Here is an 18,633-nt window from a genome sequence, read left to right as displayed (position 1 = left end):
GCTATGTTTAAAAGGAAGTTAGATATGGCCCTTGTGGCTACAGGGGTCAGGGGGTATGGAGGGAAGGCTGGGTTCTGAGTTGGATGATCAGCCATGATCATAATAAATGGCGGTGCAGGCTCGAAGGGCCGAATGGCCTACTCCTGCACCTATTTTCTATGTTTCTATGTTTCTATGTATCTGTCATATAGAGAGACGGGTTGTATGTACATAAAGTGACACTAGGTGATGTGTATGGAGCGGTGTTCGAGGATGATGGGTTGGGTTAATGTGTGAACGTGTTGATCAGTCTGACGGTTTGGGGTAAACAACTGGTTTTGGTGTCTAGAAGCTCTGGTGTGGATGCTCCTGATGGGAGTGGGACAAGCAGTCACTGGAAAGGGCGGGTGTGAACCTTTATGATATTGCTGGCCTTTTGTACCGACACTTTTCTGTATGTATGTAATTGATGGCGGGTAGACTGATGCCGGTGATATGCTGGGCAGTTTTAACTCCCTGTTGTCGAACCCGCGGAGAAGACCCCCTTTCTACAGACTAAAGGAGGTTATTTTCAGTCCAATGAACTACCAACCTGCTCATGTTTGGGATTTTGATGGAAATCGGAACGGTAGAGCAACGCCACGTCTTCCTGCTCCCGTTAGACGTCCGGATCGAATCCAGTTTTCAGGATCTGTCAGTGGTTGCTCGCTGCTACTCTAACCGCAGGTCGATTAACCATTTTGCAGTGGTTTAGTATCTCACCTTGTCGCTGATACTCAGGAAGATTTTTTCTTCTGATTTTCAATTGTTCTGTCTCCGTTATCCTATGGTGTAGTTTCACTCTGCAGACTGATCTGAATGCCAGAGGCTAGACAGGTGTCTGTTTTCTCTTTTTGTTCCTTGACATCGATGGAAATCCCCAATCTGAGCAAGCTTCACCAGCGAAGAGAATTTCGGTGAGATTCACCAGGATATTGTTTGGAATGGTGTGATTCTTGATGAGGAACGAAGACAGAGACGGGGCCTGTCCTCCTGGGATCATTGCCTGCTCAGTACAGACCTAGTAGATGCGTGCAATGTATAGGCAAGGTAGACAGACAGAAATTTACCTCCATGTCAGAGCAGTTTGAAATTAGATAGGTAGCAGATAGATACCTTATTTATCCCAAAGGAAATCACAGTGTCACAGTAGCAACACAAGTGCACAGATAAACAAATATCAGAAAAGAAGTAAAAAAGCATAAAATATAAGCTACTTTAAAGAGTCTAACAGGAGGTGGGCATCACTTCCCCGTCTATAGGTTGACTCATTATAGAGCCTAATGGCCGAGGGTAAGAGTGAGGTCATATAGCGCTCTTTGGAGCAGCGCAGTTGTCTCAGTCTATCACTAAAAGTGCTCCTCTGTTCAGCCAAGGTGGCTTGCAGAGGGTGAGAAATATTTACCAGAACTGCCAGGATTTTAAGTAGGGTCATTTGTTCTACCACAGCCTCCTCTGTGTCCAGTTTGACTCCTGTAACAGAGCCAGACTTTCTAATCAGTTTATTGAGCCCGTTGGCATCACCCCTGTGGATGATATTCACTCCAGAACACACTGCACGGAAGATTGTGCTGGCGACAAAAAAACTGGGACAACATGTGAAGGAGAGGCCTGCACACTCCAAAGGGTCTGTCTCCTCAGGGAGCAGAGGCGACTCTGGCCCTTCTGGTACACAGCCCCTGTGTTGGTGCGCATGGTTTTCATCCAACTGTCGAAGCCTGGAATGCACTGTCCAAGGAGGATGGATGCGGAATCTTTCCCAGCATGTCAGAACTGTTTAGAGCGAGAATTGGAAAGCCAAGACAGAGAAGGCTACGGACCATGGTCTGGAAAATGGGTTGGTACAGATAGAAAACATGGAAATAATTGATCAAAAAGACAGCTTCCGAGTTTTATGTATCCGCTGCCTCGATGGCCTCGACTCAAATTCCCTCATCCTGTGTAAATAAATGATATAGTGAAATGCTCATAGCGATACCCACTGCCCAGCTTTGCTCTGATTGTCAGCACGAAGCCGAGACTGGAAATGTACTAAGACGAAGACTAATTCCAGCGTTCTGACCTATTGCTGAACTGGGAAACAGTTTTCACTTTCTTTAATCAATCAGATGGGTTCCTGGATCTATTCTTTCACCTCACTGATTTGGTCCCGGGGACGCCCCCATTCCGCTTTATGTTGTCCCTTTCCTTCGCTGAGAATAATTCGGGGATTTCCACAGACTCCCTGTCTATGTTTCTCGCTCCAAGCACTTTATCCATCAACAATTATTGACAAAGATTGTAACTGAGCAGTGAATCCTCGGGGATTTTCTGTCCTGAGCGTCATCCAATGGTTAGTCGTAGAAACGGGTGCCTGTGGTGATCAGGGTGAACGGGAATGGAGGATTACTTGGAGAAATGTCAGAAAAGAGGAAACAGACTGGTGGCCGGGTGGCTGTGTAAGGTTGATAGAACTGCGAATCGCATTAATGTGGAATTACTCGTGCGATCTGACTTGCGTGTTAGGAACATAAAATAAAATAGAGTATTGGCGATAAACATTTCATCGCTATCAGCTCATTAATTCAACAAAGTGTAATTCTGGAGCAGAGTTTTCTTCCAGATTAATTTGTTTACGATTGAAAGTATTGCTGGAGGGGTGGACGGAATGGATGCGTGGGAGGGGGAAATGAAGTACCTAGCGAATGCTGAAGGTAATAAACTGCTCTGTGTTCCAATCTACCTGTGTTTCACGTCCTCAGCCGCGGAGCGACGACCATGTGAGTGGGGAGTGCGGACGAATAAATTGCAAGGAAGTATTTGCCTGAAAATCAAAATGCTATTGAGAGCAAAGGGAGGGGGAGAGTACGAGCCAAACATGCGTTTGTATCGCTTGGCCCATGAGGAAGAAGGTACGGGAGTTTCAGGAACGCAATCGAACATGAAACATTTTCATCGATCCGTTCACAATTTGCCTATAACTGACCGACCTTGTATCAAGACTGTTGATGGATATTGTACCCACACGCTCCGCCTTCTTCAGTGCTTATTACAAAAGAACTGGTGTCGGTGATTACGCATGCAGAGGATGCAGTGTTGGTGTAAAGATCTACAGCGCTGTTGGTATCGAAAGGATGATAACTTGATGTTGTGTACATTAACTCATATCTTGACGTGCAGTGCTGATGTACCGATTGTTATCAATTAACCAAATCTTCTGCGGAGCCCTCGAGGTATTTCAGCTTCATCATCTTCTAACTTTTTACTAAATTCACTGATTTGTTCCAAATGGTACTCTGCCATCTCCGTCTTTTTTTTACAGTAAGTGTTCTGTCGTCGCTTCTTGCTTCACAAATAAATGTCGTTTATCCATTTTTTATCTGAAAATTGACAACACCGCTCATTATAGACTTATCACAGGTGTTACATTCTTCATTAACTTCTCTAATTAAAATTGCTTCGAGGACATTTCTGAAAGATCTACTTAAACGATTCCCATAATTTATCTAAGGACTTAAACTTTGCCGATTTCCAATTACGTTTAGGCAATTTGTCCTCGTGCGCTTGATATTTCTTTCTTTTCAAATACATTGGGGGCAAACATAATATGGCCAAGATAATGATATTCGATATGAATATGGCATCAACCGTAACGTACATGGTTCTTTGTTTGTAAATCTCTTCAAAAATTCTGTAAGTATATATAGACCTATTTTTCTTATTTTATAATTCCTTCAAAAGATCACTTTTTATTCCTCTCCGAGCCTTCTGCGCATCGGCCGGCCAACGTGCAGTTGTTTTCATATTTTGTCTGTTTCTTCACGAGTCGGAGTTAGAAAGCGTGCAAGGAGACAGCCGGATTCGAACTCGCCTCGAAGTCCGGTGCTGATGCCTCTACAACTCCGGTTGAGAAGATCACCATCTTCCTTCTATTTATTCATATTTACAAATTATCCCTGTGGACTAAGCAGTGAAGTTAAATGGCTCTTACTCCTGTAGTCAGCTGACAAGTACTCCTAGTGAAAATTTGTCAATGTGCGGTCATTACGTCATATCCTGCAATCCGGAACACGAAACACTGCTCGAGAAATTCTGTAGGTCGATCAGAGCCTTGAGAGGGAAATGGACTGCCGGTATTTAAGTTCAAATTCTTCAGGAGGATTGAAGATCGTGGGGAAAATAGACGCAATTAAGAGGTGAGCGAAAAATGTGGGCGACATACAGCAGTCATGTGTTGATCCATGTCAGGAGGGGTAATGAAGTTCTCTAAATTTGGTGGATGGGAATTAATTTTTTCACATACTGCCTCTTAGTCCAATGCCATGTCCAATCAGACAGCTTCACTTTCCTGCTCCATCCTCTCCAATAGCTGATGTTTTAGACGGCAAGGTTAAGGAGAATTATGAGATAATGTCATGGTCCGGTCCGTGAAGTCCGCATTCCGGTTCACGGTCCAGTCCATCGACCCTTGCTCCAGGTTTTCCTGTCTACCGTGTTTCCATTCTTGTGAGCTCTAATTCAGGCAGCTGATGCTCGTTGGGGCTGGCTGCATAAATACCTTCACAGACCAGGGCGTGGCTGCTGGATTGTTCTTGTCTTTACTCCTTGTATTTCTTCCTCTGTCTTCCGTTTCCTCGCCTGAAGCCCTGCCGGTAACTCTCGCCTCGCCTGAAGTTCTCGTTTCGCCTTGCAATGCTGGAAGCCCTGCCTTGTCTTGCCGGTAATTCTCGCCTCGCCTGAAGTTCTGCCTTGCTTTGCATTACCTGAAGTTTTGCTTTGTCTTGTTGTCTTGTCCTGGAGCCACGCCGTACCTAGCTCCCTTCCTGTCCCATGTCTCCGTCGGGTGTTGATCCGCGACCTGCCCAGGTGAACCGCGCCCTGCCCAGGAGGAGCCTGCCTAGCCTCAAACCTGAAGGCTCCAGCCTCCTGCCTCTAGCCTCAAGCCTGAAGACTCCAACCTCCTGCCTCTATCAAGCTTCGCCTCTAGCCTCAAGCCTGAAGACTCCAGCCTCCTGAGTCCTGCCAAGCCTCGCCTCTAGCCTCAAGCCTGAAGACTTCAGCGTCGTCCTGCCTGCCTGCCAAGCCTCGTCCTTGCCTAGTTCTGGGGTCCGACCCAGAGGCAAGACCGAGGTACTGGGTCCTTGTCCAGTCTCTGGCTCGGAGTCCAAGCCCGGGCTCCTCGCTCTCTTGTACAGTCCTGTTCCAGGTTCCTAGCTTTCCTGTCCATGTCTTTGCCTTCGCCCTGTATCCTCGTCCTGTCCCTCGTACTTCAGTGTCTGTGTCTTGCACTTGGGTCCGTTCCTAGCCACCGCCCTATGACAGATAATGATTCTCAAGGGTCTGAGCATTACATACAAGGGCAGGAAGCATATGCCCCAAGATCATACAACATTGGTCACATTATATATCGAGTATTACGTCTGTGCATTTCTGGTCACCTTCTTACGGTAAAGAGGTTACAGTGCTGGATAAAATGCATGACGAATGTTACCGGGATTTCTGGAGTCTTTCCTATACCAGGAGAGCCAAGGCATTTTCAGATACTAGGAGATACAAGGCATTTTCAGATACTAGGAGAGACAAGAATTTTTTCCCTCTGTATTACTGGAATGTACTGCCCCCATTCAATGGTTGAGGCGATGTTATTAGAATATTTCAGACTTTACAAATGAACACTTGAAAGGCAGAGGCACAACTACGGTTTGGACAAGGGTTATATAATCGAATTGCTGCGGATGATTGCGGGCATTGGAGACAGAATACCTCGTCATTTCACTACCAGACTCTTTCTTCACAGTTGTTCATTTACTGTTATTCCCTAATTTCTCCTTCCTCCCCATCCACAAACCGCTCTCTTTCTCTACGTCTACACCTCTCTTCTCTCTCTCCCTCTCTCTCTGTCTCTCACTCTGTCCTTCCGCCCTCTCTCTCTCTCTCCCTCTGTCGCTGTCTCTCTCACTCTTTCTCTCACCTTCCATGTCTCTCTATCTGTCTCTTTTATGCCGCACGTGTTTCAAAACAACAAATGTCCGCCAGGCGTGTGTGTAAAGTAATCAGCATAGGATAATCCACTTCAATGTTAAGAGATGCAGAGGTGTCCAAAAAAGAGTCGATGGTCCACATGTAGTGACGCTGGAAGTAGAGTCTCAGGGAGAAATTTGGTGAAATTGACATTTAGACTGCTGGTGTTTCTCAATCAGTGAACCGAATATAAATGTTCGTGGATCATTGGACTGTTCTGCACGAAAATGCCGAGTCTGCAAATGTAATACTCTGTTCAGGTTTTGTCAACTTGCTGAATGCCGGATGTTATTAAATTGGAAAGAATGCACAGGATTTTCACAACAATGTTGGTAGTACTCGGGGTCGTCGTGGCTATCCCTCGAGGTCGAGGATGATGGTCTTCGTTCTGAAGAAGTGGCCCACAGAGTGAAGACGCCTGTGCGTGTATTTGTTTAACGTGTACTTGACGTTGTACTCCAAGAAGGACACGATACCTCACAAATCAACCAACTGATTGCAATGGCATGGAAACCACGACGATTGGAGCTGATGGATTTGTTGCAGCCTTCATCCGCCTTCGCAGACGTTCAGTTGAAGTAACTTCACCGCCTGTTCCACCGCTGAGGACTTGGTTGGATTGTTCTTTGTCAGAGACCTCACCTTCGACCTTACCGCCATGGGTGACCCTCCCAGGAGCATAGCTCCAGACGGCATCGCTCTCGGGATCACAGGACCACACAAGCTTCTCCATCACGACAAGGTGACAATCCACGGAGAAGAACTCGGGGTTCCAATGTAGTAGAGACCAAAGGAGCATTTTGCGGAATTGTGTGTTCTGGTTGCTGTTTTCACTGGAGAATGAGAAATGATCTCATAGATATGATTCAATTCATGAAGGCCATAGAAATAATTGACGAGTTCAATGACGTCCCTAAGATTGGAAAATCAAGATCCAGAGAATCCGATGTACCTGAAATCAGACCGTCGACAACAAAAAAAAATGTACTGCCTTTCAATACCTTTGTATTAATTCAATTGCAGCCATCACCCACCACCAAGAAGCCTTTGGTATCGGAGACGTAAAATGATGGACTTGCACAGCGATTCCTGGTTTGTATTAATCGCCTGTACATATTCAACACATTTTTTCTAAATATTAATTGCGACGAGCGAACTAAATTCGGTGAGATATGAGTTGTAAAAGATAGACATTGCGAGGCCCCTTTTCGGCTCCCACCGAGCGTCTAGTGGAAGTACTTGGTGGACTGCAGGTTTTAAAAGATTTTAGCAGATGAATGAAATGGAGTGAGATGTGAAACTGATGATCATCAGGCACATGGAAGGAGACGTGTGTAGTTGTGCACACATGGACAATGTTGGGGAAGTCGGGTGAACGCAGAATGTCCAGGCTGACAGGATTAGATTAATTCTACCTCACTTTCGACAGCGAGATCCTGGGACAAAAGTTCCTTTTCACTTGCTGCGCGACATTTGTCCTCACTGTAAAATGCCAGATCGTGAATTTTGATAGCAAATGTAGAGAAGGCAGAGAGCCCTGGTCAGGCTGTACGTTGCCTCTCTTCAGTGGGGTATGGCTTTTGATTTACAGTTACCTGGGTCAATTTCGAATTCCAATGCAATATGTCATTTATTGCAATCTGATCCAGGTAGCACAGTGAGATTTCCTCTGCAGCTGTGGAGAGACTTGCGGATTCCAGAGCTGGAGAGAGTTGCCTTCCTAACAGGAGTATACATGCTTTAGGAGGACAATGGAGATGGTTCGGCAGAACAATTACTGTCCAGGTTGGTTCCTGACTTTGACCGTCATTTAGCGTTTCGATTCATAAAGAGTGTCCCCGCCATGCTGCAGACTGGTCAACAGTTAATACAAATGGCCTCCGGTCGGTCATTGTGTAGGAGACGAACGCATTGTTACTGACGCTACAAATCTCCAGAGGTCTTAGTGTACACATGCTTAATCACATGTTATTGTGCATATATTCTCACATCTTGGCCTGTAGTGATGAACGACCCATAATAATCGTTCAGGTAAGCCTTGATGAAACTGGTTATGAATTAATCAAATCCCTTGCACAGCGTTCAAGTTATTGAGCTGCGTTGATCTTCTACGCTCAAATCCCTGCGTCGCTGTTAGTCTATCAAGAGCATCTCGGGACAATACAACTAATGATTAGCAAAGCTGGACCCAATATCTCACAATCAATTTATCCCGTACTTGCATTCTGCATTGTCACTAAAGGAATATCTAGAATTGCATGTTAGCGACCTCCGTGTATCATATTCTTTGTAATAAATGCCAGCATTACATTACAGTCTCATATTATAACCATTGCCTTCTTGAAAACTCCCCGCGTTTTGTCATTTATTTCTCAGATCCATCCAAACATGTTATCGTCTCAGTTTGCTTATACACGAATTTTATCTGTTCGTCCACATTTCAAGACAATTATCCCATATATCCCCAGATTATACCTCTGTGACATTTTGATTGCTCACCATCCTGCCAAAGTTTTAGTCTGAAATCATGTGTTTCTCCTTGGAAACTTGATAACGCGGATATAATCGACACATACATCATTTGTGCACACTGATAAAATTCATTGTTTCCTCAAAATCGGAACCACTTGACGGTGGGTCTCGACCTAAAACGTCGACTGTACCTCTTCCTAGAGATGCTGTCTGGCCTGCTGCGTTCACCAGCAACTTTGATGTGTGTTACCCCTTTCATTTGCCCCCTTTTAATCACATATTCAATAACAGGTAACATGCTGAAAAGTGCAGGCCAAATTTGCTTGATTTCATTTTGTCTTTGATAACGATACCGCGATTAAACCAAAATAGTAGATTCAGGTTCTGTTCCAGTAAGAAACGGTGGTTTGACCGCTGCAGTATCATGATTTCCAACACACTGAATCTGCAATGGAGTCTCTGCATGGACGGTTTCACGTTCCCCTTAACCTGCCCTGATTCAAGTGAATGGAGTCTCTGCACGGACAGTTTCACTTTCCCCTTAACCTGCCCTGATTCGAGTGAAATACTAGATTACCAGCACGCAGAATATAACCTACCCCTTCTCCACCCAAACATAACGATCGTCCATCATTCCCATTGTATTTTTGCTCTTCTAACTTGCCGGCCCCGCTGTCAGTTACTGTCAGAAATATCTAAAGTGCCTTCCTCGATGGTTACGTTTAAAATTCTGCGCGTTATTTGACCATTTTTGTATTTTCACGATTTGTTCTATATATTGTTTTGCTACTTGGATGTTTGATATTTTCTTTCGAGTGAATCCAATCCGTTTCTTTTTTTTTCTCGTGACTCAGTAACAACAAAGCTCTCTCTCTCTCTCTCACACTCACTCACTCACTCACTCACTCACTCACACACACACACACACACACACACACACACACATATTCCTCAGACAGGGAACTGAATCTGCTCCATTTCTGTTTCCCAAACTCATATCTCCTTCCCTTATTATATTCTACGCTCCAGTTGCTTTCCGATAACGTTTCAGCGCCCGCACCCCTATTGTATCCACCTATAACGCCCCTTCCAGTCCATTCAGTCGTTGACGTTTTCAATCATTCCTCCACCATGCGACAACCATTCTCCTCAAATGGACATTCCGCTAGATTGCTAGTTTTTACTCCGACATTACTCTCCAATTATTTTAGAATCAGCCCTGGTAGCTTTCAGGCTCTTGCGTGGAAACATCGGAAGATCATTACCCTGTGCTGGGGGAGTCTCGCTCCAGAAGACACGGCATCAGAAAGAAGGACGTCCATTTATAAACGGAGAGGTGGAGGAATTTCTTCAGACACAGAGCGAAGATACTGAGGAATTCTTTGGATGGAGGCCAGGTCATTGGGTGTATTTAAGCTTTAACTGGTCAACGGGGGAAAGGTTACTGGAGAATGCAGGAGTATATGGTTCAGAGAGATCTAGATCAGCTGTAGTGTGATGACGCGGAAGAGTTGATTGGCTAAAAGCTACAATTTCGCTCCTCTATGTTAAGGTCCACCGTCTTGTAGAAAAACAAACACGTATCCTGAAGCAAATACGATAAAGTAGTTTAGACAGACATTGGAGGGAGACGACGTTGAGGTAGATAGGATAAGATATTATCGACGCAAACATCCTGGGCCAAGAGCCTGTTGATTTCCTGCACTTTTCCGCTGTACCTTTTCTGTTCAATGTAAAATTCCGGTTTGCCCATTTTACTGGAACAGATGGTGCTCCGTAGGGTTGGATTTGTGTAAAATATCCTCGGGTATGTTCCAATTGTAATGCAAGTGACAGTGTTGAGATTACGAGCTGTAGTTGTTCACAGCCGTGCACAAACCGCAACTGGAATATGTCTGGCTTGCCTTCCGAAGGACGGGTTTTCATGCATTAGGAAGATAGTTGAGGAGGTTCATTGGAACAATTTCTGCCCGGAGTGTTTCCAAAATACAAAAGTTTGGAGATCAATACGTTAGAGGATTCCAGCAACATTGCGAAGTGAACTGGGTTTTGCGATCGATAAATCGTGAGTATACTGAATCGTGGAGCGGCTGAGTTGACTGTTTTGATTAGATTTCCTATTTTTGTCATTGATGTATTGTTATGCCTTCTGGAATTGCAGACACGACGAGAAACTAAAAGAAAAACATTGTGACTAGTTTGTGAGTGCGTTGGGCCGCTGTGCTAAGGGTCATGTTGCAACGTAACTCAACAACAGTGAGGCTAGAGATCGAGTACGCTGTATTGCTTTGTTCTTCCTCTCATTTCGGGCAATGCAGACAGGTTTATCTTTAAAAACTCCTGGGATAAAGGTGCACGAAGAAATTCCGTCCAGCTTTCCCATGATCTCCGGAGTTCAGAACTGGAAAAGAGGATATTGTAGAAATTGATAAGACTTTGAAGGCTATCATATGAAAATACAGGCAGAAAAAGTTGGATGGCGCTGATCATTCGCGGTTTTGCAACAGTTCAGAATGAACTTCGACCAAGAATTCAGATGAGGAATATAACTTCCCATAGACAATTTCACTTTTTTTTCAAATCGCCTCCCAGACGCCTTGAAGTGAAAGTCTAGACGAGAGTATATCTTTTCATTCGTAAGCTCTACTATATATGAATTTGTTTTTGTGAGATAGATAGAGGCCGTAATCCCTTTCCAGCGCGTGGGTAGTTCGTAGGTGCTCTGCGAGTTTAAATGCAGTTCATAGCAACTTCAAAAGGCACACCATTGGAGTAATTACGTGGATTTCAAAAGATATATCGGGCAGTTATTTGTCCATTGTCGCGGCTGCAGCAGGTTGAAAATCTGCCGTTTAGAGCAAGATTTTTTTTTAAATTTCTTCACGTTATCAGCAGAACGTACGATGTGTTTGAATTACCTTTGTTTTGTTATCCACCGCTGCAACACTTTTTTTTTACTTTGAGGAAAACATTAGGTTTAGGTTGGGGTCCTCCGGCTTACTGATATAATGTAGACACATTTTTAACACGGAGCCCACGAAAATGAATGCAATTGACAGGAGTTTCAGTTGGGTGTTTTGACTCTGATTATCAGCTGAATGTGCAGCTAATTTTACCAATCTTCACCCGGTGAAGCGTTAAACCTGTTCGGGGCGCCTTCAGATGCATTTTTGAAAGCGTATATCCAGAGTGAGAGATTCTCCAGGATTATATGGGCGTTGAGGTTAAACTGTCTGCATCCTACTGATCACTGTGGCAATTGAGCAATAATTTGAATTTTCCAATGAATGGAAATGTCATTGTTTGCTTCGGATGCCTTTCCGTTCGTCGTCAATGAAGATATTAGATGTGAGTGTGAAATTAGTTATCTCGAATAGGTCAGGTGCGTTGTCTGTTTAAAAATCAGGACAGCTTTCTTAGCCATAATTGTTGTTGAAAGGACTGGATTGTTTTGGTTTCACAACTTCACGTTTTTCTCCAAAGACCTTGTCCGTGCCGACTTAAAGTTCAAGATTTAAGATTCACTTTGTTTGACAAATATAGATAGAAACACACACAAATATAGATGAAATAGATGAAATGTCTCCGATGCGTCAACAACCAACACAGGCGAAAGTGCGTTAAGCTCAGCCTGAAAGTTTTACCACACAATATGCGCCAACGCGGAGAGAAAGGCAATGCTCAGCTGAACAACACAGAACACAACAAACAACAACAGCAAAAGCAAGCCGCCTTACTTAGAACATAGAATAGTACAGCCGACCCTCAAACCCTGCCTCCCATATAAGCCCCCAACTTAAATTCCTCCATATACCTGTCCAGTAGTCTGCCTCCACCACTGACTCAGGCAGTGCATTCCACGCACCAACCACTCTCTGAGTAAAAAACCTTCCTCTAATATCCCCCTTGAACTTCTCACCCCTTACCTTAAAGCCATGTCCTCTTGTATTGAGCAGTGGTGCCCTGGGGAAGAGGCTCTGGCTATCCACTCTATCTATTCCTCTTAATATCTTGTACACCTCTATCATGTCTCCTCTCATCCTCCTTCTCTCCAAAGAGTAAAGCCCTAGCTCCCTTAATCTCTGATCATCTCTCTGAACAGATCTATCTCTCTCTCTCTCTCTGTCTCTCTCTCTCTCTCTCTCTCTCTCTCTCACACACACACACACACACACACACACACACACACACACACGCAGTCTTTAATCCCAAGACTCCTGAGACGGCAGACTCCGGGCTGTCACCTACCCAGTGGATCTCGGCCATCGGGCCTCGCCATCCGGAACAGATTCGTTTTCCTGCCTCCATACTGAGCATTGATTGGAGGACTGGCCGATCACCCATCACCGGAACTCAAAATCCAATGACTAAAGCTCAAATACTGGGCCTCGAACACCGGTCTCACCAATTCACAATCTCAGAGGTTCATCGGATCACTTTAGTCCCGTCCGCACGGAACTCGCCTCTGGACCCACCATTAACTCGAAACCCCTGTTCTGTTGGGCCGGCTGGTCTTAAACCCTCTCGCCGTGCTCAAAACCACCTATATGAACCCTCTTAAAAAAAAGACAAAGTTCCAGAAAAAAATCAAAGCAAATAACCGCACCTCAATTCAAGGTCGGAGATCGGCACCTTCTTGTTCGCTTTGTTCGTGCAATTCATTAAGTGATAGTTTTATCTTCATATTAATTTTAAGATCTACAATATTTAATGAACGGTGCACTAGCTGCTGGCGAGGTGATTTAGAATTTACTAATGAAGTCTCTGCATACGTGCATATTATTGACACTTTTTAAAACGACACACACTTCCTGAAACGGAACCCAATCAGTTCAATGTACTGTCATTCAGTCATATGCAGTTTTAGCGCCAGATGAAACAACGTTTCTCGGATTCAATGCTATGTGGCCAACATTGCATTGTAACAATTGAAATAAATTTTAAAATAGCCCTCAGTTGAGTCATGAGAGGGAAGGAAAGATCTGATGCATAAATCAATACTCTCATTGCTGTGGGAATGCTGCTTCTAATTTCCATTGATCAATGTGGTGACGTCATTGATTTCCAAACATGCCTGTGAAGTGAACATAATCATCTCTAAATAAGATTCAGCTAATTTGTGTTTTTTTTTTAATTTTTGTATAGTTTTGGATAACATGCCAGTTCTGGATGTGTTGCAATGCCAATGTCCCTGTGGAGTTTAAAAGGGTACAAAAGCTCTGCGATTGTGTCAGACATGTAGTTGCAATTGAAGAGCGTGAAGAGTTTGCATAGGGCGTAAAGACGCGCATTTCTCTACGGTTGTAAAATGCTGCCGACTTATTTCAAAGTGGAGAGAGTTCTATACGTACTCATTGCCACCATTGGAGTTCCTGGTAAGTCGGGGCAGCAATGTAATAATTGGAGATTCAGTCGTGCTATGGAATAATCTGTGATGCTTTGATAATGACTCAGTATGACTCGCTGAAAGTCTTAGTCAATCGGACGCCTTTCGTAAGTAAACGCACTTCAGCAAAGTGCCAGTTACATTTCATTCAGTGAAAGGAATTACACTGTAACTACCGTGAATTGGGGAAACACTGCCATGGTGGCGGGAAGTTCCGACAGTTTACTCGGTTGAAGGATATCAAACACGGAGGCTGATATATTTGGTTTTAATTAATATGTGGTCCTGAATACTTGGAAAATAATACCTTTATCAATGTTTTTGAGTACGATTGTACTACGAGAGGCAGTGGATATGTACGATTTAGGATGAATGTCAGTGTCCAACACCGATAAATAATCGTCCACAATTGTTTGGAATAGATCGCTCCAGCATGGTAGGTACAGATGGTATATTATCACAGCAGAATGGTACTCAGTGTCCGCCATTAATAGGAGCAGCATATCTTACGCTTGTTGTTACTTATTATGAATTATTATGCTGTAAGTCTGTGGATGAATAAGTGGGAGCATTTCTGATGATGACAATGATCCTCTTTCCATTGAAATAAATGCCGGCATTGAATTTGCCTCCTTTACCACAGACTCAACCTGTACATTAACTGTCTGGGTGTCTTGTCGAAGGCTCCCAAACCCCTCTGCACCTCTGATCTCTGAACCTTCTCCCTATTTAAATAATAGTCCGCACGAGTATTTCTTTCACCAGAATGCGTTAGCATGAATTTTATCTGCCACTTTTTTGCCCATTCTTGCAATTTGTCTCACTCCCGCTGCAATCACGCTGCTTTCTCTGCACTAATTACCCCTCCAACTACCTCGTATCATCTGAAAACTTTGCTTCAAAGGCGTCCATTCTATTATCCAAATCAGTAACAAACAACAGTGAAAAGTAGCAATCTCGATACTGACCCCTGAGGAACATGACTTGTCACTGGCAGCCAACAAGAAAAGTTCACTTGTATTCCCACTCGCTGCCTCCTGCCTGTCAGCCATGCCTCTATCCATGCCAGTATCTATCCTGTAACGCCATAGGATTCTATCTTGTTCAGCAGCCTCATGTGTGGCGCATTATCAATTGCTTTCTGAAAAACTAAGTAAATTACATCCACTGCCTCTCGTTTGTCCATCCGGCTTGTTATTTCTTCGAAGAACTCTAACATATTTGTCAGGCAAATTTCCTTTCACATAAATCATGTTGATTTTGACTTATTTAATCATTAGTCTCCAAGTATTCCGAAGCCCCACCTTAATTATAGACTCCGACATTTTCCACTGAGGTTAGGGTAACTAGCCTACAATTTATTTCGTTTTCCCCTCCTCCAATCTTAAGGAGTGGGGTGACATATGCAATCTTCCACTTCTCTGGACTCTTGCCACCATCAAGTGAGTCTTGAAAGATCATGGCCAATGCTTCTGTTATCTCTTCAGCGATCTTTCTGCGGACTCTGGGATGTAGTCCATCTGGTCCGGGTGACTTATCCACCTTTACACCTTTCAGTTTTCCTGGTGGTTCTTTTTTCCTTTGTAATAGTAACGACACTGACCCCTGCTCCCAAACACTCACGGACCTCAGTCACACTACTAGAGAAAAGTAATGCAAATCACCCATTAAGTTCATCTGCCATTTCCTTGTTCCCATTACTACCGCAGCAGCATCATTTTCCAGTAGTCCAATATTAACTCTTACCACCCTTTTACACTTTATATAACTGAAAAAATACCTTTCAGTATCATGCTTTACATTATTAGCTGGTTTGCCTTCATATTTCATTTTTCCCCTCTTATAGTTTTTTTAGTTGTCTTTTGTTGGATTTTATAAGCTTCCCGAACATCCAGCTTCCCCATTTCCTTCGCTTTTATGTAGAGGTTAACTCCCCTTGTCAGCCACGGTTGCTGACACATGCCATTTGAGAACTACTTCCTCCAAAGGGAGAAGACTTTCTTTTAGTTGAGTTAATTCAGCGATGATAGAGCTCATTTGAGTCTCTAATCTATTAACCCAGGCTGGCTCCTCTGCAGCTTCGTCAGTTTTTTTAGGCTTACCATTACCTGTATTGGGATTTCTTTTAGTGCTTCCCAAGGTAGCCATACCTATAATTATCACTCTGCAAGATGGGACTGAATAAAGTTAAAATTTCAAAGTTTAAGTCGGGAAAGGGAGAAATTAAAGGCACACAGAAAGACGCTGTGTCTTACATGTCCACAGGCGGAAGCTGAAATCACTAACATTTATGACAAATTAGAGTAGACCCAACACCAGTCCCTGCAACATACATCAAAGTTGCTGGTGAACGCAGCAGGCCAAGCAGCATCTATAGGAAGAGGCGCAGTCGACGTTTCAGGCCGAGACCCTTCGTCAGGACCAGTCCCTGCAGCACATCTCCTTCAGAATGGAAAAACAGCCCCTCAGTAACACCCTCCGACTCCTCACACCTCATCTTCAGCCTCAATACTATGTGCTGTAACCTTCTCGACCAGCCTGCCCTGCAGAGCTTTGTCAAAGGTCATGTCCAAGTAGACAACATCTACCACCTTGTCCCCATTGATCCTCCTGGCCACCACTTCAAAAGAAAAACTGTCATATTTGTGAGACATGACTTCCCACACACTAAACCATGTTGACTATCCCTGATTAGTCCTTGCCTTTCCAAATCCTGTCCCTCAAAATCTCTTCCAGTCATTTTCACCACTGATGGAGGGCTTGCTGGTCTGTAGTTCGCGGGCTCATCCAAGCTGACCTTCTTATTTAAAAGCACAACATAAGCTGCATCCAGCTTTTAGCATACTAGCCTTTGTGAATTACACGAGGGATAACTGTTTTACACAGAGGCTGGTGATTTCGGTTTCAGGCAGGACAAAGACCATTATTTGTCACAAGAAGCAAAAGATTTAGAAAGTGCACCCCGTTGGGACTTTCTGTTTAGTTTTAAATTGATCAGGTAATTAAGCATTTGGGATGGGCCAAGAAAAAGTAGTGAGTTTGAAAGGAGTGGCCATAGTGTAAGAGCGGGAACTGAGAAGAGGCAGAGGCCAGATTGAGGTTTCTGTCACATTTATCTTCACTTCTTTATTATTGCATAGCTGGAGCAGTGAGACTGGTGTGCTCCTCTTACACGACACGGGGAGTCTAGGACAGCTCCATTGTCCTTGATGACCTGAGTTATAACAAAAGATGAAATAGGTTAGGACTTTATTCCTTGGAAAATGAATGGAAACTTCTTCACTCAGAGGCCGTGAGAGTGTGGAATGAGCTGCCAGTGCAAGTGGTGCATGGAAGCTCGATTTCAATGTTTAAGACAAGTTTGGATAGCTACAGGGATATAGAAGGCTATGGTCCCGGTGCAGGTCAATGGGAGTAGGCAGTTTAAATGGTCCAACACAGACTCGATGGGACATATCTACCCTACGCTCTGTGACCCATTCCCAGACAATTCAGCCATATCTGCTCTGCCGTCATCACCGCCAGGATCTGCCACCAATCCAGCTGGGCAAGCTCCTCTCATATGCATCTGTAATTCCCTTTATTCCATTGTGAAACTAATACATCTGACATATGAACCTCCCTCCTCCCTCTCAGACTGCAGTATGAATTCAAGCGTGTTATGATCATTGTGTCCAAAGTGTTCCTGTACATTACGCTCCCTAATAAGATCTGGGTGATTACATAACACCCAATCTAAGGTAGCCTTTCCCTGAGTTGGCGCAACCACAAGCTGCTCTAAAAAGCCATCTCGTCGGCATTAAACAGATTCCCTCTCTTGCGATCCGACACCAACCTTGATTTCCCCAATCTCCATTACAATTGTATTATTGCCCTCGGTACATGACTTTTCCAGCTCCCTTGCACTTTCACACCCCGCATATTGGCTACTGTCTTGGAGGACTATTATGACTTCCCAGAATGGTTTTGTACTCGGGAAATGAAGTGAAAATTCGTACCATGATTGATCCACGCGAACACACCACATCTGATTTTTGTTATGCTCGTATGTAGAATATACGTGGGAAGTCAGAGAATATCCGCAATAACCAATGTTATCCATATTAGCAAAACTTTTTGCAATAAAGTCCGGCATTCTATATCATTGCACTGTCTTGTTTTGTTTTATTAAATTCTTATCCTGACACTTTCTATGCGTGTTATCTCTTCATTTCATCAATAGCGATTCGTCTTTCCTGTCGCCTTTCAGACCGCTTGTCGATAACAATTACTTCGATAATCACTCGGCTTCAATGGCCTTGATCGAGGCACGACTGCGCAAGCGCGTGGATGTCAGCCAGATGGAACAGAGAGAAGAGTTTAAAAACGAGAAAGTTTTACAGAGCGGGCGTCAGAGGAGCGGGCAACGGAGCAGAGGTAGACAGAGTAGCAGGGCTTTGACTCAACGGGGTTGGGCAATAACGGGTCGAGGCGAGTCAAGTTCCCTGCGTAAAATAGAGACAGAAAGTTATGGTGTGAGGCCGTCGGTCCTAGTTCCGTGTCCGATGTGGGAAGTCCTGGACACACCCAGCCTCCCGGACGGTCATACCTGCTCCAGGTGCGTCGAGCTGCAGCTCTTTAGGGAGCGCGTCAGGGAACTGGAGATGCAGCTCGATGACCTTCACCTGGTCAGGCAGAGTGAGGAGGTGACAGATAGGAGCTATAGGCAGGAGGTCACACCGGGGTTTCGGGAGGCAGATACGGTTGTAACAGTCAGG

The 18,633-nt window shown here is 44.3% G+C and overlaps 1 protein-coding gene across 1 annotated transcript in view; it reads right to left on the bottom strand.

Annotated features, from left to right (window-relative positions):
* Positions 1 to 16,362: 16,362 nt before the first annotated feature.
* LOC134339922 (oncoprotein-induced transcript 3 protein-like) overlaps positions 16,363 to 18,633 on the bottom strand; it is a 49,525-nt gene continuing 47,254 nt past the window's right edge. The window contains exon 10 of the mRNA XM_063036710.1: positions 16,363 to 16,496. Within this exon, the coding sequence (XP_062892780.1) occupies positions 16,363 to 16,496 (134 nt within the window). The remainder of the gene's footprint in view (positions 16,497 to 18,633) is intronic.

Source organism: Mobula hypostoma, chromosome 31 (assembly GCF_963921235.1).
Source record: "Mobula hypostoma chromosome 31, sMobHyp1.1, whole genome shotgun sequence".
Lineage (NCBI taxonomy): Eukaryota > Metazoa > Chordata > Chondrichthyes > Myliobatiformes > Myliobatidae > Mobula > Mobula hypostoma.
This window is presented reverse-complemented; position numbering and strand designations above follow the sequence as displayed.